This window comes from Orbilia oligospora (genome assembly GCF_000225545.1).
Source record: "Orbilia oligospora ATCC 24927 unplaced genomic scaffold scaffold00076, whole genome shotgun sequence".
NCBI lineage: Eukaryota > Fungi > Ascomycota > Orbiliomycetes > Orbiliales > Orbiliaceae > Orbilia > Orbilia oligospora.
This window is the reverse complement of record NW_011645633.1, coordinates 556,511-580,550: the sequence shown is the minus strand read 5'-3', so window position 1 is coordinate 580,550 and position 24,040 is coordinate 556,511. Positions and strand designations below refer to the sequence as shown.

At 46.4% G+C, this 24,040-nt stretch overlaps 9 protein-coding genes across 9 annotated transcripts; 5 read left to right on the top strand and 4 right to left on the bottom strand.

The window, feature by feature from the left end:
• Positions 1-24: 24 nt before the first annotated feature.
• On the bottom strand, positions 25-874 carry AOL_s00076g153 (uncharacterized protein; the record flags this gene model as incomplete). Its single annotated transcript, XM_011122706.1, has 2 exons — positions 25-648; positions 755-874. The coding sequence occupies 2 exons, from the start codon at positions 872-874 to the stop codon at positions 25-27; spliced, it is 744 nt and encodes a 247-aa protein (XP_011121008.1).
• A 2,102-nt stretch (positions 875-2,976) lies between these two features.
• Positions 2,977-3,501, top strand: AOL_s00076g152 (uncharacterized protein; the record flags this gene model as incomplete). The annotated part of the gene is made up of 1 exon (XM_011122705.1): positions 2,977-3,501. The coding sequence occupies one exon, from the start codon at positions 2,977-2,979 to the stop codon at positions 3,499-3,501; it is 525 nt and encodes a 174-aa protein (XP_011121007.1).
• Positions 3,502-4,266: 765 nt separating this feature from the next.
• AOL_s00076g151 (uncharacterized protein) lies at positions 4,267-6,378 on the top strand (the record flags this gene model as incomplete). The annotated part of the gene is made up of 2 exons (XM_011122704.1): positions 4,267-4,976; positions 5,031-6,378. 2 exons carry the CDS (start codon positions 4,267-4,269, stop codon positions 6,376-6,378), a joined length of 2,058 nt encoding a protein of 685 aa, XP_011121006.1.
• A 232-nt stretch (positions 6,379-6,610) lies between these two features.
• On the bottom strand, positions 6,611-8,573 carry AOL_s00076g150 (uncharacterized protein; the record flags this gene model as incomplete). Its single annotated transcript, XM_011122703.1, has 5 exons — positions 6,611-6,655; positions 6,721-7,565; positions 7,627-8,088; positions 8,144-8,429; positions 8,496-8,573. 5 exons carry the CDS (start codon positions 8,571-8,573, stop codon positions 6,611-6,613), a joined length of 1,716 nt encoding a protein of 571 aa, XP_011121005.1.
• A 240-nt stretch (positions 8,574-8,813) lies between these two features.
• AOL_s00076g149 (uncharacterized protein) lies at positions 8,814-10,163 on the top strand (the record flags this gene model as incomplete). The annotated part of the gene is made up of 3 exons (XM_011122702.1): positions 8,814-9,036; positions 9,113-9,694; positions 9,826-10,163. The coding sequence occupies 3 exons, from the start codon at positions 8,814-8,816 to the stop codon at positions 10,161-10,163; spliced, it is 1,143 nt and encodes a 380-aa protein (XP_011121004.1).
• Positions 10,164-11,595: 1,432 nt separating this feature from the next.
• Positions 11,596-15,491, top strand: AOL_s00076g148 (uncharacterized protein; the record flags this gene model as incomplete). Its single annotated transcript, XM_011122701.1, has 5 exons — positions 11,596-13,947; positions 14,004-14,179; positions 14,233-14,839; positions 14,898-14,979; positions 15,040-15,491. 5 exons carry the CDS (start codon positions 11,596-11,598, stop codon positions 15,489-15,491), a joined length of 3,669 nt encoding a protein of 1,222 aa, XP_011121003.1.
• Positions 15,492-15,870: 379 nt separating this feature from the next.
• Positions 15,871-17,573, bottom strand: AOL_s00076g147 (uncharacterized protein; the record flags this gene model as incomplete). Its single annotated transcript, XM_011122700.1, has 2 exons — positions 15,871-17,131; positions 17,344-17,573. 2 exons carry the CDS (start codon positions 17,571-17,573, stop codon positions 15,871-15,873), a joined length of 1,491 nt encoding a protein of 496 aa, XP_011121002.1.
• Positions 17,574-18,284: 711 nt separating this feature from the next.
• Positions 18,285-19,512, top strand: AOL_s00076g146 (uncharacterized protein; the record flags this gene model as incomplete). Its single annotated transcript, XM_011122699.1, has 2 exons — positions 18,285-18,697; positions 18,837-19,512. The coding sequence occupies 2 exons, from the start codon at positions 18,285-18,287 to the stop codon at positions 19,510-19,512; spliced, it is 1,089 nt and encodes a 362-aa protein (XP_011121001.1).
• Positions 19,513-19,941: 429 nt separating this feature from the next.
• AOL_s00076g145 (uncharacterized protein) lies at positions 19,942-23,483 on the bottom strand (the record flags this gene model as incomplete). Its single annotated transcript, XM_011122698.1, has 4 exons — positions 19,942-20,242; positions 20,301-20,901; positions 20,957-22,579; positions 22,640-23,483. 4 exons carry the CDS (start codon positions 23,481-23,483, stop codon positions 19,942-19,944), a joined length of 3,369 nt encoding a protein of 1,122 aa, XP_011121000.1.
• Positions 23,484-24,040: the final 557 nt, after the last annotated feature.

Genomic DNA, 24,040 nt, shown 5'->3' with positions numbered 1-24,040 from the left:
ACTGGATACCTCGACCAGCTTCTATCAGGTCCATATTGCTCTCACATCACACTTCATCACCTCGCATTTCCAACCGGGTTCTCTAGTACTAGCCTTCATCATAATCCTCAATTCATCACCAGGCTTCAAATTTCTCACAAACTGTCCATTCGGACTCCAGCCACCTTTATGCCACTTCTCCTTCTTCGCGACCTCGGGATCGTTATTCCCTTTCTCCGAAAACCCCTCCTCCCACTTGGCAGCAACCTTATCATCCAATTCAAATTCATTAACATCCCAAGTCACTGTATAATCCTCCCATGTTTTCATAACGTGCCTATTCCTCTGTAATAACCACGTTCCTACCATATACTTTTTGTTTTTTATAATCATCTTTTTGGGATCGAGCTCCCATCCGTTCCCGGCGAGATGGACATCTCGTCCTGTGGGTTTGGGACCTCGCGTTGGTCGCCAGAGTTCGACGTCTAGCCAGGACCAAGTGCCTTTGAAGGTACCCCAGTCGTCGAAGGTGGGGGACCAGCGGGAACCTCGGGAGCGGAGGATGAAGGTTAGAGAACGGAGGGTTTTGAAGGGTGGGAGGTTGAAGGTTAGGTAATTCTTTTGGTCTTTTTTGACGGTTTCGAGTGTATCATTTGAGGCGATAATAGGCTGTATACAATATATATAGAATGTGAATATAATGAATCGATTTAGATTCGAGATTTGTATATTATATTTAGAATTTATATATCCCGAAAGTGGAATTTGTGCTTACCCCGTGGACGTCGTCTAGGTTCGTTGACACTTCAACTTCAGCGGCTTTGAAGTCGTCGGCTGTGATGTTGGACTTATCGAGCCCGTCGAAGATTTGGTCCCAGTTTTGGATGTAATACATTTTGAGATATGTCTGGAATGTATACGGAATTCAGATAGTATTTTGGGTCTATTGAAAGTATTTTGTGATTCTAACTCCCGATTCCGACGACTTTTTGATGCCGACCCCGCGCGCAGTACACGTACCGTTACGTTAGTCTCCGTTCGCGAACGGAGTTTTGTGTCGTGTGTATATAACAGCGGTGCATATAACAGCGGTGCATGCATCGATGTGACCTTGATTCAGAACAGAGATCATGCTTCTTGTACTCAGAATTAGGAGAATTTATAAAATCTAAAACTCCATCGCGGGAGAAAATTAAGATAATGTAAATTAGACTTAAAAGCCTCTGATAACCTAAAACTAGAATAATTCGAATTCTGTATTTCCCAGAGGCTTAATATTCAATTGATGTACATGTATCACAACTCTCTGAGCTGTTGTAAATTTCTCCATATGCATATACCTGTTATAACGTTAACTAGGTATGAAAATCAATGAATAGTTCAAAATATTTAAATGCGGATTACAATATTATACTGTTAACGTATTACATATGTGTACACGCCTTATGAGCTCATTTACGAAGCTTACTTCGAATAAGTGCCTGTCTTCCAAGTCCAAAAGAAATTTAACTAGTCTATCACGAGTTTTATAACTTATTTCCTGTAGCTACGTAGGCTATATAAACTATATTATCGTTCTTACTTTCTAGTTGGCATGACTTATCTGTATAATTGAAGACTGTTGATCAACTGACGACAATATATATATCTCAGAACATTGTTCAGTGAAGTTAGTCATAAGTCCACTCGATCCCGGGCCCGGCTCTCGAAACTCTTCTACGCTTATAATTAACCATTCAAAGCTCGTGCAAGGAAGTACCCACGGTATACAGTATATGAGAATTGTCAAATAATGACCGGCCGACCGGATTGAATATCCTAAGTTGGATTGTCAATGGATCCATGGAGCCTCCGCCTAGTAAGATCGGTGTAGCTTAAGCCCCGTGGCTGTTTAATTTATACTGTGGATATTCGGTATATCAGTATATACCTCCCTCGATCCGTATATCTTAAAAAATACCCCGAAGTCCGTTGAGAATGTACTAAGGCGTTCATGATCAGTCCATTTATAAATTTAGTGAGATAATCAGGCGGTATCATTCGAAACTAGTTAATGTTCTTCCTAGAAAAGAAAATGCTTAGGGCCTCGGCCTTGCAGTTCCTAACTTCCCACTGCAGCGCTGAAAGCACGGGATTTCGATAATGACCCTCATAAATTTCCACGTTGACCGCTTTACTGATCGACCCCACCGGGCTTGTAAAAGTCATAACTTGCATGTCCTATGTAACTTAACATTGTGTGCTACCTCGAGGTAACGGATCAATCACCCCATGGAGCTCGCTACATTCCTAATATAAAAATCCCCGAAAGTTTGTGTATATATTGTTATGCTGTGCCCAACCACCTCTTGAGTGGCGAACTCTTTGACCGTCCGATATTTCAAGGACACTTTCTCAACGCCTTCACAAATGCGGAGGATAATTTGCTCGTTGGCGATGGTTACGGATGCTTATTTGGGTAATGTGGGCCACGGCTGATCTCCGAGATTAATAAGAAAAGGCTTGTCTTGTATCGAAGCTTTTTTGTCAGGACGTTCGTTTACACTTATTTTTGATTTTTTACCTTTTATTTTGGGTCGGTTAAAGTGTTCCGACATTCCCGCTGGAAACGGAATATAACGTCCTTCCATTATTGGTTCGTCGGTTGTTTAGACCAGTAGATGGACGCCGTTAGAGGAGGTTGCAATACGCCCACAGGCGCAGTCTAGACCATATTGTATTGATGGATTATCGCGTAATCGAGTGTTCTGAGACCTGATGAGAAGATCATGATAGGTATACCACGCTTCATGATTCCAATCGAATTTGGGGGGGGGGGGGTTGAGTGCTGAGTGAAGAAGTATATAAATCAGCTGGTGGTCGCTCGTCCTTTTTTTTTATCATCATCATCAATTCATCATCCCTCTAGATTGACTGAATAGAATCAACTGATCAAATCCTCCCTTTACATTATAATATATAATTAATTATAATATAATCTTTCTTCCTCTATCCAAAATGAAGTGCACCACCGTCTTTCTCCCACTCCTCTCCCTTGCCTCCGGGCTCACCGCGACCCCAATCGCAGCCGAGGAATACTCCAACCTCGAAGCCCGTCAAGTGCAAGTCAAAGAACAGACCTTTACCATCACAAACTTCTTCAACTACGGCCGCCCCCACTCCGCCCTCGCCCACATGGGCTTCGATTGGAAATCCACTGCCGGAGGCAAAGCCAGCTGCAATGCCACCCAAACCCGCAACATCGCAACTACACCATTGTACACCAGATGCTCTGCTCCAGGTGTTGGATTCGGATTCGATAGAGTTGGCGGTGGATACGTTTTGACGATCGTGCATCGATATAATAAGAATAAGAATATCGATACCGCTTCGTTGTACATTCCGGATGAGCATGTTAAGAGGTCGAATAACACTGCCAATCCTAATGGTAACTTCGATTATATCGATTATCCTGGCAACTTCACTTTGCGCGCCAATCCATTCGTCATTGATGCCGTTCATGGACCAGTTCGCAATGTTTAAGTCTCTATCGATATCTAGCTCTTTACCTACATAGGGTTATCTAGGTGTTAGATAGAGGTATATGAAATAATTAGTCATGGGCTTATGAAATTTTGGGTAGGGGTATATAAACCCTTACCCTGGGATGAGGAGGACATCGAGGGAGAATGCGATCAATGATTGATTCGAATATGTAATACTTAAATGATGTATGGTACAAACACTGCATGACTATTAGGGTCTGTAATGGTAGCTTAACTAATGAATATAATGTCCTGACGATATAATTCTTTGACGAGCCATAAATATTAGACTACAGTCTGTGATATATGATTAAAGTTAGAATCGTGATCAACTATCAACTATAGAAACCGAACGTTTCGATCTGGAATCGGATTGTGAATGACAAGTGGTGTGACAGGAGAGTACAGGTATTCACACAGATCACGCACCTAGGAACTCTTGAGCCCGATACCGTAAGGTTTTGACGAATATGAATGACTTATATTTTCAATATACTATGGATAAACCAAAGTTTGGGTAGCAAATGCATTGTGTAAGATGTTCGGGTTGAAGTTTAATCCGCTGTCAATTTGTTGTAGATTTGGTGTTGCCTTCCTGGCTACTCTGCTGCAGGTTGACTACTATGAGGCTATTGGGTTGTTCCTTGTAACATCCCACTAACTTCCTCGAATCGCAACCCCGATACGTAACAGTTCGGTATCCCCCTTTTGCGTTCCAAGCTCTAAAACATACCGGCATCTATGACGCGACAAGAGGATCAGAATGGGTAGAAGCGCCTACCTTTACCTCCTAACTTTAGGACGACAATGCTATGAACCCCAGCACCTAAGCCAGGCGTCGAATCCTCCAGCGACGAACCAGCCGAACACTACACCTACGCAGCCTCGAAACGAAGCTTCTTCGGGCTCACAAACCGCGACAAATGCTTCTTCTGCATCGACGGCTCCGGTTACAGCCAATCCACCCTCTTCGACAGCGGTAGCTCGGCCAAGTGCGCGGTCTCGTGCTCAAGCTTCCATCGATCTCCAACGGTCACTTCGGAAAGCCCAAAACGATGTTCTCAATACTATTGGCCTGCAACTGCATAAGGGCAGTGGAAGGCGCGAGAAGTCACGTGCAGAAAGAACGGCGCTGCAGGAGAAGGAGGATGATATGGGATTACTCCTTGGAGGCATAGATTTGGCGTGCATGTACTTCTTTACATGGCCTTTGATTGGAATAAGGAATGAACTTCAAACCTTTCAGGGTCTTGAGGATATTCCATACACCGATCTTCTGAAGCTAATAATTGAGAACCGATCAATTTTTGACTGCTTTGCTGGAGTGTCGGCACATATCATATATCAACTCGTCAACGTTTTCCGGGAGTACCTACAGTCACTGCTGTTCAAATGGCTCAAAAGGCAGCCGGTGTTTCGAGATCCGAGGACAAGAAAACCAAATAGGCGGTTGCTAAACATTCTATATAAGGGGTAGGTTTCTAAGAGATTATCCTGGGAGTAATCGGAGCTAATGTTGGATGATAGGATGACGCTTTCGGCCTTCTTTTTGATCTACCCAATCTACCGCCACTCCGTCCTCCAGTCCCTCCATCTTATTCCAGCGACTCCAATCCTTCCACCTATTGCCGACTTCCACCCATTCCGGGCATTTATCGGACTTTCATTTACATCAATCATCCGTACCCTCCTATCACCTTCAACATACCTTGACTCTCCGTACCTATGGTCTTTGTTACAACAGAAGGCGGTCTTTAGACTCCACATATTATTTCTAAATATTTTCAACAAAAGTCTCCCGAGAACCGATAAATTCGAGAAAGCCGAACTAAGCGCTGGCTTCGTAGTTGGTGAAGCAGAGTATGACGAGTTTCTAAGTTTGAGTGATGATGACGGTGAAGTTGGAGAGTCGGGTGGTGATGATGACTTATTAGCAGCAATGAACGAACCTATGGTTAATGGGGTCGTTTTCGATGATAACAATAGGGATACTGTTAGGGGTAATGGAATAATGGGAGGCGGTGGAGAGTGGGTACCATTCCCCGTTGATGAGACCGCAGGAGTTGGTGTTGATGCAGCACCTGGGCCTTCAAGGGGGAATACGGGTGGACGAAGAAGGGGGAGTAGCAGTGCAGTGGAAACACAAACGTTTACAGCTACAATCACACCGGACACCCCGGTACTTGAAAGACACCCCGACAACGGAAGCAATAGCGGCATACCAGGTGACGAAATTAGCCTCCTTGATCCGGGAAGTATAAACCACGATGACAACGATAACGCAGACGCCCGTTCTGGGATTTCAGAAATCGAAGTTCAGGTTACGACTGCGCAACGTCGTCATGATAGAGGTCATGATGACCATTATCATAACCACCATGATCGTGGTCATCGTCATGGAAGAAGTGGGAGGGATAGATCTCGGAGGGAAAGAGATCAAAGAAGATATAGGAATACGCATTTGTCGACACATCCTGTTGAAGTGCTTAGTAGTCACATGGCGGATACAGTTGCTATGGCGTTGACTTTGGGATTGGAGAGTATGGTGATGAGGGCGAACGCTTTGACATTGTTTAGGACCGCTCCGGGAGGGGAGGTGGTGTTGCCGCGGAGCAATATGCTTGTGCTAGCGGCTAATGCTGGTATGTTAGGGCTTAGTGGAGCGGGGTTATTGGGCACCAGGATGTTAGCTCCTGGTATGATAAGGAGGACGGGGAACGTGGGTATAATGTTTGGGATTTGGGATACAGGGAGGAATTGGGTCAGTGTCAGCACGGCATTAGTCATGGAATGGGGCCTTGCTTGGGGGTTATTTGAGATCGCGTATTTTGTGAGCAGATGGGTTGGCGTTGCATGGTATGGATATAGGCCGTGAAGAAACGGTAGTGGGTGCTTTTACTCTAGATATTGATGTATGCTACTGGCTGCTAGAAGCTGCGGGCCTCTGTGAGCTCGAGGCTGTAGATTCTCTTCTATGTGTACATAATTCGTTGTACTCAGGAGACATATGGTTTTGTAATATGAGGTAGGAACAAGGCATCCCACATACAAATGCCCTTCAAAAGCATCCAAATTACCGTCCTGAAATTCTATAGATAGCGCTTCTGCTACGAAGCTGCCTTCTTCTTTGTGTCTCTTCGTCTTTCCCAGACCTATCAAGGATCGTTGTTAGTTGGTGTATATACCCAGAAATGTTAGACTTTGGGAGAACGCTTACTTGTATGTAACTCTCTCCGAGAAACAAGATTTCCTTTCTAATCTCTTCCACGATTAGGTCCTGGACTTGGACCCACTCGTCCCGAGCCTTATCCTTCAATTGGACTTTGTAGGCGTGGCCTTCTTCTCCCGCCTCCGACTTTACACCGCTCGGCCCACCTTTCCTAGCGACACTTTCGTGAACTATGTTTGCTGTTAAATCATACCATATCGGCCCTGTAGCTCCTTCCGCGTATGGCGACATATCCAGCGATGTGGATGGAAATGTGACGATAGTTGGGTTCTTTTCAAAGACGAATTTGTTCTTCGAAAACCGTTTGATGTGAAATACAAGATACGGTGGTAAAGGTTGTAGTAGCTTATATCTTTTTCGCTGCCCAAGCAATTCCTGCGCCCTTGTTCCGTCGTATTTAGATAGGATTGCAGTTAGAGGTACTTGTGGGATAATATTCTTATCTAGTTCGTCCTGGAAAAGTGGCGCTGGAGGGAGTTCCAGTGTAAGCATCATATAACGATGCATATCTGTCTTAACTTCTCCAGCTTCTTCGAAGCGTAGACGATCGCTAGCGTCGGCTTTTGCAGTGATCGCTTGTGATTCGACTCGTAGTCTTCCCTGGAAGACCTTTTGGACGATACTCGACCCGGGTGCCGTTTTGGAACCTCCGAGGGAGAGGTGGAGGTTATTCACGAACCAGGAGAGGAATTCGACCGGGTCGGATTGGGTTGTTAATGTGAACTTCTTGGAGGAGCGTAGGGATATTTCTTGGAGAAGTTCGTGAGGTGAAACATGGCCTCTGAAGGCGCGGGAGTTCCATATTTTGCGGACTAGAATCGAGAATCGCTGTGCTGTAGGGGAAGATCGTATTAGAAATTGAGCATACACAGAGATGGAGTATGAGGTACCTACCAAGTTCAGGCCGCGAGGACATGTTCTCTAACATCATATAATTCCGCAAAGGCGTAACGTGTGCTAGCGCGTGCACCACAACATTGAGATAATCGTTCTCCTTGATATTGTTTAATCCTACGAAGCCGGGTGTATACCTCTTTCCAGTCAAATCCCATTTCTTGGTTTCCTCCTTGTCTAGCTTCGCGACGTCTTCCCTGGTGTATGTTGGGTTCGCAACGTATTTGATGTCATCGAGAGATTTTTGTTTGACCTCGTAAGATTCGGGGAGGACATAGATTCGGAGGGTGGCTATATTTATGAATACGTGGTGGCTTTCGTCGAGGGCGTGGAAATAAGCATGAGAGTTTTGACCGCGACCTTGGAAATACTTTCCGCAAACGAGGCAGGCGTAGACGTTAATGTTGGAAAGGGAAATCGAGCAGAGCTTCTCGAAGTCAAAATCGAGAAGATTGCGATTGACTGTTCTGAGATATTAGTTTCTAAGACCGATTATAGAGGAAGCATCGTGTCGTACCTGTATCAAGGTAGAGGTCTGAGAACTCGGTGGGAGGGCCATCCTTCCATTTCTTTGCTTCACTCTCCTCTTCCTCTTCCATAATGTCGTCCATCTCATCTTCTTCACCTTCAGACTGCGCAGTAGGTTGGAGGCTTAGTCTCCCTACTCCATTGGCCGGTATCTCAGCGCTCAGCATCTCCTCCTCATCTGCGATACTATCGGTTTTGACGCGCTTGGTGCGTGGCGAGCCGATGCCCGATAGCACCAGCTCCTCGAGGGCTTGGTCGGGAGCGCGTTTGGACATCTTCGATCGATTGTCAGTATACTATTGGTTCGGTGGGTCTTGAAAGGCTTGTGTTAGTTATCGTACCTTTGTGAGGGTGCCGTCTGGCGATGTTGTTTGGATGTAAATGACTTGGAGTTGAGATTGGTTTGTGTGGTGTCGCATGGAAAAAGCAAAGTGCGGGATCTTACATAGATTGCGGGCAGCTCTGTGCAGCTGCAGCTCTAGAGCACTATCACTTCAACATCATCATCATCATCACCAACCTCATCTCACTCCGTACACGTAGCCGGTAACACGGATAACTAACGACCACCGCACGATTAGTAGAGAGTCTCCTATCGTGTGTTTTCTAGTCTTACACTCACTCACCCGACAGCTCGGAGTCGACTATCAATAGCGAAAATGGCGAACCCGGAGGTCAACTTGCTGTTCCACCAGCCAATTGCAGACCATTCGTTCTCGGCAGACCGCAATGTCCTTGCAGTTACCAGAGATAACTCCGTCGAGCTCTACGAACGACAAGGCCACGGCTTTGTCTTGAAGGATGAACTTAAGGGACACGACAAAGTTGTTACTAGTGTCGATATTGCCCCTAAAAGTGGCAAGATCGTAACTTGTTCGCAGGGTACATAGAGAAGCTTCTTAGAGAGCCCATTGGGGAATAGGGCACGTGCTGATAAATTCACGTTTACTTCTTATAGACCGAAATGCTCTCGTTTGGGAACCATCTCCGACTGGCTGGCGTCCAACACTCGTCCTTCTCAGAATCAACCGGGCCGCTACTTTTGTCCGTTGGTCTCCCTCGGAAGCCAAGTTTGCTGTTGGGTCTGGTGCTCGGGTTATTTCAGTTTGCTACTTCGAAGAGGAGAATGACTGGTGGGTGTCTAAGCACTTGAAGAAGCCAATTCGCTCTACTATTCTCTCGTTGGACTGGCACCCGAACTCAGTCTTGCTCGCGGCTGGGTCTGCCGATGCCCATGCTAGAGTATTCTCTGCCTTTATTAAAGGCGTTGATCAGAAACCGGAACCTTCACCATGGGGTGAAAGACTCCCATTTAACACGGTTTGTGGCGAGTTTTTGAATAACAGTGGTGGATGGGTTCATGATGTTGCTTTCAGCCCCAGTGGCAATGCATTGGCTTTCACTGCACATGACAGCAGTGTCACGATTGTGTATCCATCCGGTCCCGACCAACCACCACAAGCAATTATGAGTGTTAGCACCCACCAACTGCCATTCACCACACTAACATGGATTACCGAAGAGGAAATTGTGGCGGCGGGTAAGTCTTGCAGCTCATGCTGTGTACCCCTCCCTTGTTCTAGAAAGCCCCCGGAATGTTTCAAACTATCGAAGTTGCGAGTAGCTAACGAGCAACCCCCGCTTTCGTACCATCGTAAAATGAAATTATAGGTCATGATTGTGAACCTTTCCGTTTCCGCGGTTCTATCGACCAAGGCTGGAGTTCAGTTGGTGCGCTTGACTCCTCTAAGTCTCGATCTTCGTCTATCGCTCGAGAATCTTCTGCTCGTGACCTTTTCAAGCAGATGGATTTGAAGGGGAAGACTGTTCACTCTGCGACCGCAGACGACATCCAACTCAAGACAATTCATCAGAACACTATTACGGCTATCCGGCCTTACGCAGGAGATGCCGCCCAGGGTGGCGTCAAGCAGATCAGTTCGAGCGGGGTAGACGGTCGCATCGTTATCTTCCCAATTGGAGGCGCTCGACCTACTTTTACGCATTGATCATGCGGTGTATAGCCGCAGTTTGAGGTTTGGCATGGAAGCTCCCGCCATCTAAACTAAATCGTTTTTCCGCTGCATGATGTAACCTACTTCCGACATATATGTTTCTGTCAAATACAATAAAATGCATTCAATTAACTTGCGTCTATCGGTATCTATCCTGCAAGGGCTAGAAGGCAGACGGAAAACCCATGATCCCTTTCTCTGCCGTCCTTGCATCCCTATCGCCCTCCCTTTCCAGAGTCCTGGGTCTGATGTAGCTATTTTCGACAACAGAGTTCGAATAGCGTTGCGTGGAATATTGAGCTTTTGCTTTTTCTAAGGCCCAGGTGGAGTGGAGTTCGGCCAGGATTTCGCCTGTTCTGCAGCCAATGCCAGGGTCGACGACCGCGAAGCATTTTAAGCGCCCACGGCCGGCGCCAATAAGAAGCCATAATCTTGACTTCCCACCATGAGGCAAATTGGGAGAGACCGGGTTATTTGCTGAACTTCAAGCTGACGTGTCTTAGGGAAGTGATCACTGAAGACCTCGAGAGGGCAAGAAGTAAGATCCTTTCGAGATTTGGATACCCTTCATAATGGAAGCTTCGACAGCGAACTACTTTCGGGGGAATTGCCTTTCCACAAACGGTCCCAAGTGGGGATGCACTAGAAGTGAAATTTCATGAAGTAGGATGCATCCAAAAAATTGAAATTGGTCAAACCGCACACCACCTGATCGTGTGAATTATTTTCGGCCAAGCTTCAGAAGCCTGCAGAGCAATCTGTGCCGGACAGAAATTGGAATTTGCATCACAAAGCAAATATATTTGCTCTTGAGAACCGGGGTGCTTCGGCCCATGCAAGAACGGGAGTCAGGAACATTTGCTCTGGCGCTTTTTCTCCTTCGGCCAATCAGGTGCGCCACACGGCTGCTTTGCTCGGTTGGAGCTAGGAACTTGTCTTGACTGAATAAAAGTCCTTATTTGCTTGGGCTTGGACCAGTGCAAGTGCGGATTTGTGTCCGCTGAGAAACTCGTCATCATTAATATTATCCTCTCCCTCCTCCTCTCCTCTTCAGCTCGTTTTTCTCTTCAAACAGTTCTGTTCGTTACAATCTTCTTCAGTTCTTTTCTTCTCGAGGGAAGCAATAAAGGTTATCGTCGGGGAGAGTTTTAAAACGACGTAAGTGCATCCAACACCCAGCCAAGAATTCACCCCTCCATCCCGCACCTGCTGTCATGTCCGGGACAAGCTAATAACTAACATGTTCTGAATCCTCGTTTGTATCGTTAGAATCCCGAACTGACCATTACCTGCTTATCTTTGCCGTATATATTGAATCGCAGCATCTTTGACCCATATTTTTAATATCCCGCATCATTTGCATAGCATTTCCCTCATAATAATATAACTTCCATACACATTTTACGCCTTTGTCTTCGTCTCCACAATGGCCGGCCGTCGCGGAGACGAACTATTTCTCGATACCGAAAATGTCGGTCCTATCAGAATGAACAGGCCGCCGCGACGAGACTCCGTAGATGGCGCCAGTTTGGCAGCCCAGGAGCGGACTTTACGGCAGGAACCGCCGCTGCCTCGCATGAGGCGGACTCAGACGCAGCCTTTGGACAACTCACTGCCCTATCCTGATAGACCAGCTGCAGAAAGGGAGCAGCAGCATATTCAACCTATTGCCCCGCTTCGCACAGCGTCGGCTTCACCTCCTGCAGCCCTGCAGGTGGGGCCACCGAAGGGAAGCTTACCAGCCCCACCAGCTTTTAGAGCTGCTAGAGCACCAAAATTACAACCTGCTCCCGCAGGCCGTGCTGACCGCGGGGACAAACCAACTTCGCCAGTCCTAAGTTCCGGGCCTCCAGAGATTCCTCAAGCCCTGAACCCTTATCCGGAATACCATCAACAGTACTGGCCGCCGCAGGCTGGTTTAGATAGATCCTTTTCGACTGCTTCTAATATTACTGTAGCAGCGAGAAGAGGATCCCCGGCCCCGCCAGAAACACCAGAAATTGAGCCAAGCGAAGTTTTCTCGTACCCGACTCATGGCGGTGGTAGACAAGGTCCATTGCCGGATAGGGGATCACCAGCGCTCCACTATTCCACTTCCCAGGCCTCCACAAATTCCGGGGCTATCCCGATTTTGCTCGATCCAACATCGCCCAGCCTTAGCCAGACGTCACATACCACGAACCAGCGGAAAGGTACCTCCCGGGCCTCCCAGATCTTCGGCACCCAAGGAATTACTATCGAGGAAGACGAAGAAGCCACTCCTGTGCGAGAGTCAGCACCAAACCGACCATGGACACCAACAGAATCTAATGGTGCTTATAACCATGGCCCGTTAACTTCGTACCGGGGAGCCGAGAGGCAAGAGCAACCCCAACAAAGGCCGCCCCAGCAGCCTTCGCCAGCTCCCAGTGCCCAGGTTAACGGACGCCGTGACCCATTAGAGGCCGATTTCGCAAAGTTGAACGTTGGAGAAGATGCACCACCAGCATACGATAGTTTGGCGGCGGCAGGGCAAGCACCTGCCACCAGTGCGTATCCCGCTGACAAGCCCGGCGCTGTAGCTGTCGAAACAGCAGCAGTTCAACCACAGCAGCAGCAGCAGCAACCACAACCACAACAGCAGCCGCAGCACCAGATCCAACCTCCAGTCCAACAGCAGACCCCGGTCCAACAGCCGCCGCAATCGATGACCCCACAACCACAAGGTATGCAAATGCCCCAACTGCAAGGTGGCATTCCTGGTCAACCGGGTTTCCCTCAGCAACAGATGCCAAATGGACAGATGCCGAATGGACATTTGCTCCAGCAGCAACAAGGAGCCCAAATTCAAGCTGGCCCGTCCCAACCACAGCAGGGCTACCAACTTGTTGATCAGAAGTCAGAGACCATCACCACCCAATATGTGACCCTTCCAGACACCAAGCATTACATGGATCCAGGTCCGGCTTCTCCCCCCCCTCTTCCAGATGGGTGGATGAGCCATCTCGACCAGGCCTCCGGGCAATATTATTATATCCATATTCCGACTCAGCGAACACAATGGGAATTTCCGGCGCCGGAGACTGGAATCAGTTTGATGAGTGGAGGGCCAGTTTCTCCAGGTTTTGGTCCTATGTCGCCTGGTGTTATGTCTCCCGGTCTCTTCTCTGAGGCCATGATGAGCCCTGCGCCCTCCACCTTTGGCATGCAAATGTCACTCCCACCGGCAACTCCAGCCCAAGTTCCTATCAATATTCCCGGTGTTTCAATGTTCAAAGTTGCGCCAAGCAATGGTGTATACTTCGGCCCTCATCTAAGATACACAAACATGGACCTTGAACAGGGAATTTGGCTGGGCTCTATCCTGCTTGTTACAGCCGTCGATCCACCCACAATTCACTTGCATCAGACGATTGATTTATCGCCCAACCCAAGGCAACTAGAAGGGCACCCGATTTTCGCGCATAAGAATTGGACATTCTATCGATATGATATTGATATTAGAATGGCCGAAACTCCCACCAAATGGACATACGCTGTTACATCTCTCGCTGGGTGCACTAGATACGAGTTTTTGGTCGCAGCTAAGCAAGATCGGAGCTGGAGATTCATTGCTCACAGTTGTAATGACTTCTCGCCCTCTTACCCACAGCAGGAGAGGTCAAAACTCGGCGGTTCCGGCTACATGTGGAAAGATGTTATGCAAAAGCATATTGAAGTTGGAGGTTTCCATTGCCAGATCGGTGCCGGTAACCAGGTTTACGCTGATAGGATGTGGAAAGAAATACCACTCCTTAAGGTTCGTCAAGAGCAGATGACTTATTACTAAGAAAAATACTGATTTTTGCAATACAGGACTGGCTTGATTTGAAGGGTAAAGATGTAAGGAAAGACGCCGCATGGACAGCGAGACACGAGGAGGATGTCCAACATGCCTATTTCCATTACTATACTTCCACATTCGATCAGCCCCATATCCGTGAGGCTTGGGCACAAATCCCACATATTTGTCAAATCGATTCGCATGATATGTAAGTTTAAAAGAAACTCCCAGTACAATCGGTATATGCTTACAACCCCACAGTTTCGACGGATTTGGTTCCTATCCGGAATACATGCAATTTTCCAACATGTTCAAAAACATCGGCAGAATAGCTCTCGATTGGTACCTCCTGTTCCAGCACCACACCACCTTAAGCATCTTGAAAGCAGTTCCAGATGATAGAGATCTGTTCAGTGTTACTGGGACTGGTTGGCATTTTATCAAGTATCTCGGACCCGGCTTGGCAGTTGTTGGCCCAGATACCAGATCCGAACGAAACCCACACCAGGTCATGGCTGGACCTACCTATCAGGGGCTCTTCCCGAGAATAGCGACCCTACCATCCTCAGTACAACATGTGCTATTGATCCTTTCGGTGCCAATTATCTTCCCCAGGATGGAAATTGCGGAATCGGTAGCTACGACTATGCAAACTGGTAAGAAGGCCGTAAATGGACTTTTCAATATGACGGGCAAAGTTGCCGGTGGTGTTGCCGGGATTGTCGGGGCGAAGGGCCTTGTTGGAGAAGGCTTCAACAGTGTCAAGAGAGCAGTCGGAAAGACTGGCATGTTGAGCAATGTCGTCTCGATATTTGGAGAAGTCGATTTGCTTGATGATCTCAGAGATCACTGGACACATCAATCCAAGGTAGGATTTTACATTGCCACTAGCTTGATTGGGAAAACATGCTAATCCAATTACGTAGGATCTTGAACGAACTTATCTTATCAGGACATTACAAGGAATTGCACATGCCCGTGGTATCCGATTCACATTTTTAAGTGGAGGTAAGTTATGCACGGATCGACATAGCCAATAAGATCACCTTCTAACGAGCTCTTTTCTAGATGTCCAATGTTGTGGTGCAGGTCTTGTGCACGATCCGTCAAAACCAGGCGATCATAAGACCATGTATCAGATTATTTCATCTGCCATCGTCAACGGCCCACCATCTAATATGATGATGAAGCTCCTCAATAATAACAAGCAACTATTCATTCCACAAAACGGAATGAGGAGCACAAATACCCCAAGCGATACCAAAGAGGATATGATTGAGCTCTTTGGCACGGATATCAACGGCACTCCGCGTGCTGAGAAGAAGCTCATGGCCAGAAGAAATTACACCATCTTCGCCGCTTATGAGACAAACCAAGTCGAATATATGCAACCCACCCCGGAGAAGTACGTTCCACCATTGAGTCTAGCGGTTGATTTCATCATCCAAGGTGATGGAGTTTATTCAACAACTAGCAAATACGGACCAATCGTTATTCCCAGATGCGAATATGGGTATTAAACCATTCATTCGGACGATTGGCGGGGTGCTGATAAATAAAATTGCAATTGAGGCGGTATACTAATTTGCTTATACATCTACATTCTAATTCGGCGTCGATTTCTTTACCTTTTATCTTTCTAGCATTTTTAGATCATATTTAACGACCCACATTTCTTATGTACATCTTTACTTTATTTCCTTTGCATTATGGAGCACTTATTTTTGACATCTTCTTTCCCACCTCTCCTTTCTAATGACTTTTGGTGTTATTGCTCTTATACGTTAATAATCTGAGCGCTATCATTCATGGATATTTAATTAGTTTAGCGTAAATTTAATCTTCAATTTGGCATTGAATCTAGGAACAAAAATGCGATAGCTATTGAGCAGAAATAGTTTATGCATTCTGTGATGTAAGGCTAGCTCCGTCTGAATCAGGATATCCCCGAAGCCTATGCCTCCAATAAGGAGTATCATACCTCCATTCAACTTCTGAGTCTGCTCCTTCATCATAATCCGCTTCCTCCTCTTCGTCGGGCATTTGCCCTGTGTTCCACTTGTCGTTCTGGCGTGCATCCATACACCAATCATCAGCCTGCATTTCCTCAGGGGTATACGTGGCTTCCCTCCATTTCAGATCCCATTCATCCCAATTTTTCATGACTTTGAAGTGTAGAACATTGGCATCTTTATATGTTGGGCTGTTCTTGCCCTTTTCGGTATACCGGATTCTGCTGATGAACATGACCTCTTCCAAGTCCTCGAGTCCGGCGTTTATCCAGGTGTCGACAGCGTTTCTTAGTCTCCGCTGCGGAACGAGTTTATCCTCCCCGTTTTCTTCCATTCCATGGTATTCTTCCGCCGGCCAAGGGAGTCTAACTCTTTTTAAGTATTGAAGTCTTGCGAGTCTTTTGTAGATAGCTTTCCCTTGCGGTATACTGCTGCCGTATCCTGCTAGCCCATCGATTCTCAAATCCTCGACATGTGGAAATCGCTGATTAAGGTACCAAAAGTTTCGATTACTGACGGTATAGTCGATTGTAATCCATAACTCCGTTACGTTCGGATAACAAATCTTCTCAAGGTTGTCGTATTCCCTTTGCCGACCGCTTCCGAAACTTTCGTCGAATTTGACACCGCAGTGGAGTCTTTCCGTTGATATCTTGAGTTTTCGAAGAGTAGCGGAGGAGAACTGAAAGATCATGAATGGATTTGTATAAACCGATGAGTTATCTTCCAGATAAAAGTAGGATTCTTTCCGTATAGAAGCTTCTTCCAGTGCAGGAGGGAATTCGATAGTCGTCGAAACGTCCCTATGGGACCAATCCCATTGTTTTTTTAACGGGAATAGAAACCCATCTTCGTCGTCTTTATGTTCCTCAAGGTATGCCTCTAACCTGCGTCGTTCGTCCGAGTCGTATTTATACTGGTTTTCTTCGCATTCTACGGATAAGACTTTGAGGGTGTCGTACATGGGATATAGAGAAATTCGGTCCAGGATAGCAATGAATAATGGTTCTCGGATGTGATGAGTAGCACCGAAGGGGATATGTAAGCTTTCTACGCCTGTGAAGCTTTCTAGAACTTCCGTGTAAAGATCCGCGAGGACGAGGGTTTGGAGGAGTCGACGTTCGTTGAGCCCGGTGAATGTGATGTGTCTGTTCAAAAAAATGTAACAGAAGTTTCAGTCACTGATGTCTATATACTCAAAGTAACTCAAGTATACATCTATGTTTTGAGATGCATCCATGAGGGGTTTTTGTGTGTGGGTGGATGTGTGTATAGAGGTGGGAAGGTATACGGTCGAAGTGGGACTTTTCGAGGAAAAAATATTTTTTAAGATATCAGAATATATGTGCCGTCTACATACTTGACATTTCTTCGTAAATGGGAGAGATAGCCGCCCTCTTCGAAAGCTGCTAGCGAATCTGCTGATAATTTGATTCTGCGGAATAGAAAGGGGTGGATAAGTTGGCGATAAGGGAAATTCGGATGGAGAGCCTTGAGGTCGCGTGGGGAGAGATCGGGGAGGATTTGAAGCCACAGCTCCGGTGGCAAATGTAAACTCCTCTTTTGAATACTCGGTGATAGCTCTTCCATTTTGTAGTTGTATCAAAAACGACGGATACTTTGGAAGGAGGGGTCGAAGTATGTCGATATCGATAGTTATATTTTATCAAGTTCGGGATCTTGATCAGGCTTGAAGCTGAAAAATCGAGTGGCGTCCCTCGAGCTTGTAATATATATATCGACAAGACCAGCTCTCGAGTAGACTACCGGTAGGACGTCGCATGGCCTCCGACCCTTGATCCATGGTTAAGCATCCAATTCAGGCAAGCCCAGCAGAAGCTCATGACGTTGCCGAAACAGCGTAAAACTGTCTTTCTGGAAATCCGTCTGGGAGCGGAGGATTTGATATTTCTGTTACAACACAGATATATCTTCGCAGTTAGCGAAGTTTTTTTTTCAGTCTTGTGTGTGATTTGCTATCGATACCGTGCATTTGAAGAAAAATCGGTTTTTCTTGTTTTTGTTTTAATCTTGGGAGTTTGATACGGTTTTTGGCGGGGTAAATTTAAACATCCTGGTGAATTTGCGGAGAAGTTTCGTGCCACATCTGCAGCGACATATCGCCAGATCGATTCGATTCCAGCCACTCCATAACAATTCGGAGATATAATCGATGCAATCCTAAATACCAATATCTTCGTATACGGCTTCTCAAAAATCGAAATTTAACCTTTAATTGCCCTGCAGAAACCCCCTATAGAAATTAGTGTATATTAAATGACTAAAACGGCCGTTAGCACCATGTGGAAACTTTTCACCGGCCCGGGACCATTTCCATTTCTTTCACTCCCCAGGGAAATCCGAGACGAAATATATACACATCTACTTATCGTTGACAGCGAGCCTCTCCCTCTTGAGTCAGCCGAAGCTTTCGGAAAACCGGCGCACGCTTATAGTCCATTTGGGGAATGGAGACGTCGTGTGCAGCCTATTTTCGAAGATTTTCCCAAGGTCGACCTTTCAATATTTAGGGTTAGCCGTCAGATACATGAAGAGGCATCGGCAATATTCTATGGGAAAAATATATTCCCAATCAGAGTCTTGGTCGATGGAGGACATGTTAGTCGGGGTCCAACTATCTATGATTATTATATTCGGGGTCGGTATATGGCACCATGGGAGGATTTAATCTACTCAAACTCAGAGTTAGAGCCGTATGTGAAGGCACATATTCCTTGAATGCAATGCTTGATACCAACGTAATTATGTATTATGATCAAGTGTTTAACGTTTATGGATCGATATAATAAAGAGAACCAGAAAACTGACGTGTTGCAAAATGGTAAAATTTAGTGTTGGCAAATTCGGCCTCGAAATCGGAAGACTGGCTATTGAACCTGGGGGGAGCACGGATAACCAGCCTAGACAAGTTGATATCTACCTGGGACAACGTTATCGCCATAATATCCGCCATATCCGCCTCGAGGTCATCGATATAGACTTTGTAAGGTACTCCTCGGGCCCACCGCATCCTGGTACAAACCTTACACAGTCAAATTTGGACATCCGAACACAATTCATGCCTTTAGCGCTCCGGCTCCGGGCCCTGTTGGTAGATAGGACCAATGAACTACGGATAGATATCAGAATCACGAGTTCTACTCTTGACAGTCTTTGCGATTCCGATCCTACAGTATGGGCGAACATTGCGGGCTTAAACCCCTTGCCGTCTGGGGCTGCTAGCATTTACCAGCAAATGATTCGGTTGGTAGGTCCATTCTTGTGGCTTCCTGCAAAAATAAAAATATGGACACCGTTAGAAGCAAGTCCTGGGTTTTCCGGACTACAGAGACATACTCAAGATGTCATTGAAGATTGTATTCGGACCATCAATGATCCTACAAATGCAGAGCACGTTTTCAGGCAGGTTGAGTTGCGGCAAGGATGCTTTTTTAGGAGAATTAAAGGTGTTTTGAAGACTTCGTTTACAGAGCCTGCTAGAGATCCGCCACCAATTCGTCGAGGATAGTTCTTATCAAGTATTCAGGAATCTAATATAGTAATTTTTATGTTCGAAGTGGAATGGAAGGATGTTCGGGTTTCGACTCCATATTAATTTACGTAAATTTACTTGATCGATTTGATTGAGCTCATGTTCACAATAAAGTCGTGTAAAATGCAACATCAGTGTTGGAAGGAAACGTGTTGTGGAATCAGGTAACCGGACCATGGAAACAAGGTAGGTAGCCACCTGCTAGAGCATACGTATATAAAAGGTTTGAATGAAACACTGATTCTGTTCTCCGTCCCAGAATCGAATGGTATATTAAGTAAGACATAAGATATTTACAGACCAAATACTCCTAGCGTTACATGCATAGTACATACATATTCTGCCATAGCTGGATATTAAACATATTTGAACGAACGCACCAACACCACCCGGTGACCACTTTCGTTACCAAGATATCCTTGCAAGGAAACCATTGGGATTTTTCCTCACGGAGTACTTCCTGGCCTCATCCACCATCAAGATAAAGAATCCAAAGGCGACAGGGAGGAACCAGTGTTCAACTGGGACATCTCCGGTGCCGAGGACCTTTCTTAGTGGTGGAGTATAATTAAAGAAGAAGGCTACAAGTAAGGCGAACACCATAGCTGGGAACAACCAGACGTTTTGAGTTTCCTTGTTGAAGAGCGGTGGGTGTTGAAAGATGCTGAGTCTGCGGGTACGGATCGCCATGAGGACGAAGAATTGCCTGGGTCTATGTTAGCAGTCGGTCTAATAGCGTGGTGGTATATGAACTAAACACTTACATAACAACCAAATTAACGAAGTAGATAGATGAAGCTTCTGCAAGCCTGGCATTGACGTAGTCTGCGTCAACTCCCGGAACGGGGTTACCAAATCCGAGCCAAAGGGCACTGAACGGAACACCCTTGCGTTGAAGGTACCAAAACGCCATTGCGAAACTGGTAAAAGTTTCTGTGAGACCGATGAGACCATAGGCTTGTAAAAGGAGTTTCCAGTCCACCAATTTGTCCTTTTTAAGATCTCTTGGGGGTCTCAAAAGAACATCGGCTTCGGGAGCCTCGTAAGCGAGTGTGATAGCGGCAGCACAATCGGTACCACAGCAGATAATGATCATGAGGAAACTGCTAAGAATCTGAGGGATACCGAAGATGACGGAAGTCATGACGGGCCAGAATTCGGAGAAAGAACCAGCGGGAAGAAGGTAGATGATGGTCTTCTTCAAGTTGTCAAAAACAACACGACCGTATCTCACGGCGGCGACGATAGCGGAAAAGTTTTCCAAGAGGACCATATCAGCAGCCTCGATGGCGATATCACTTCCACTACCCATCGCGATACCGATATTTGCCTTCTTAAGCGCAGCGGCATCATTGACACCATCACCTAGATCCTGTTAGCGCTACCTAGCATAATTATGGATCACTCTCAAAGGGCTTACCTGTCATCGCAACAATGTTTTTCTCGTTCTGGAACTCTTGAACAATACGAATCTTCTGCTCAGGAGTTGTGCGAGCAAAGACAATCTCGTCATATTTGCAAAGGTCTCTCCATTGGGCTTCGTTCATTTCTTGCAGCTCAGGACCACTTAGAACGATAGCCCTAAGACCACCAGAGGTATTCTCCTGAATAGTCCGATAAACATTCTTTTCAGTATCGATCATAGAGATCGCCTGCTTGCTCAAGTTATCGTATCCTTCGATTTGACCATCTTCGACAGTGATGATACCAATTTCGCGAGCAATGGCTTGAGCAGTAAGTTTGAAGTCACCGGTAACCATAAAGATTCTGATACCGGCTCCGCGAAGCGTGGTGATAACGTATGGGATATCATCTCGGGGTGGATCCACAATTCCAACAAGACCCACAAGACACAAGGCAGACGAGGCATGCTCAAGAACTTCAGGTTCAATTGCGTTGCTGTCCATCGAAGCTTTGAGATCTCCTCGCTTGATAACTTTTCGAGCTAGAAGGATGACTCGTTTACCTTCTCGGGACCAAGTATCCTTTATTGTTTCGATCAACTCCAAAGCGGTTCTGTCGAGTGCACGAGTGGACCCATCGGAGGTGGTGTAGTGATGACATCTTGGGAGAAGGACATCAGGTGCACCTTTGATAAATAGAACGAAGTCATCTGAAGCGAATTTGCTAGCTTCGCCAGTGGGCAAAGAAGTAGATATAGTAGCTTGATCCACGACAGACATAAGACGAATCATAAACTTGTTGTTTGAGTTGAAGGCTAGTTCGTAATCCTTTTTCCAGGCATTTCGAAGGTCCTGAACTGGGCCGAGAGTTTCAGAGAAACGCAATACGGCCTGGTCGGTAGCGTCGCCATTAATCTTTCGCTGGTGGATAGGGAGGTGCATCGAAGCCGCATCAAACTCTCCAGCATTGCAGAGGCCAGCGACAGTTCTGAGCTGGCTTAGGGAATTTCCGGGGACAGTCATCTGGCCATCGGCGGTTCGCTTCTCTTGTTTGATCATTTCAGAAAGTGCTTGGTCTGCGGCAATCTTTTCGCCGCTCACAGAGCATTCAGTGACGAACATCTGGTTCTTTGTGAGGGTACCAGTCTTGTCTGAACAAATGACCGAAACGGCGCCAAGGGTTTCGACAGTTTTTAAACTTTTGCAGAGGATTTTGTTTTGACGCATGATATTGGAGATAATGGAAGCACAGGCGACCACGGCAATAGGAAGGCCTTCGGGGACGAAAGCGATAGCCACACTAACAATATCGACGATGAGTACGGGGACACTGATCCAGTTAGGGTGGTCCTTTCGAAGCCACCCAACCCAGAGACCAACAACAATTGCATTTGATATAATCATGAGACAAATGATTATACCAACGAATCTTAGAATTTCCTTTTGGAGGGTGGTTCGTTCTGTATTTGGAGCGGCGGCGAGGGCTGCGATACGACCAAAGATAGTTCTAGGACCAGTTGCGACACATATCGCCAAACAACTGCCAGACACACAGTGGGTACCTTGAAGGCCAATATTGCGGGTCTCAAGTTGATTCCTGTCAGTGCATTCAAGGGTGGCGGGAACAGGTACGGATTCGCCTATAATTTTTAGGTTAGTTTATTGGTCTAATAGTCTGGGAGATCTATATAAAGACATACCAGTAAGAACTGAACGATCAAATTTGGCGTCAGAAGAAACTTGGATGAAACGCACATCAGCTGGTAATTTTGACCCAGCTTTGATGTAAACAACATCTCCAGGGACCAGCTCCGTCGCTGATATTGTCAACTGTGTACCATCGCGCCTCACAAGACAATCATCTGGGATCATGTTGGTGATGGAGGCCATGACCCGGCTTGTCGAGAAGTCGGCCCAAAAATTCATGAACGCCTGAGCAATGAAAACAACAAAGATAACAATAGCGAGAGCCAGGTTTGCAGTGGCAGGAGGACGCCCGAGAGGCTCGTAGCAAACCGCAACCAAAACAGCACCGACAAGAAGAATGAGACCAAATCCTCCAAAGAAGTAACCGAATATTTTCCTAGCCCATCGAGAAGGAGGTTTCGATGGCATATTGCGTCCATACTCCTTTAGCTTTCGATGAACTTGATCCGCAGAAAGACCTTGCTCAATTGATGTCGAAAAACGACGAAGGAGTTCATTGGTGCTTATTGTATGGGAATCAGATTCTGCAATCTCTGCTGCAGTCTTCTTTCCCTTCTTGTCCTTCCGAGCGACTTTCTGGGGAAGATGATATTCCTGTCTAGTGTCATCGACAGCGACTGAAACACTACGATATTCGATGGGAAGAGCAACAGCCGGGTCCACAGACCTCCTGCTTATTGATCCCGTCGACGAGATATTGGAAGTAGTAGGCCTCAAACGAGAGCCATGACCACTGCCCTCCGCTTCAGAGAAGTTAATTCTGCGGGCAGCAGACAACTTCTCCTCATCGATTTCTTCGCTGCCACGCTCGGAATCGAACGTACGACGAGTACTCATCGCGCCGAAATGAATATAAAAAAAGTCGCGACAGTCAGGTGGATAATTTCGATATTGGTGTCAAAAGTGACGCTTTCCATTCCCAAACTGTGGGATGGCCGCAGGCTTTTAAAGCCCGCATGCAAGTACCCGTAACATCACCGCCTCCAAACCATTAATCATAGCTGTAAATCTCAACTTTTAGCGGAGAGAGTCTCGGTTGTTGCAGTGAATTCTAGGTTCTGCCCGCCTGCAAAAGCCAAAATGAATCGAGGGTGGGATATCCCACACGAAAGACATGGCAGAACAACCAACACATGTTGCTGCAATGTGGTATTTGCGACCCAGCTGCGGAAATGGACAGTACCATGCGAGCAAACTAAAGCGGCCGGGTGCAGCTGCCAGAAAAGTCTAACGATGACGGTTAGCCCAGTTCGACGCCACGGGCGGTATGATTGGGTGGCAGAATGGCGGTTTTTGGTAACAATCAGCCAGAACCAGCGAACGGTGAGTTTTGCCTTCTGCATTGCATTTCAATATCGATAATCCCTCATATAATTGCTGCGAGGTCGAGGCAC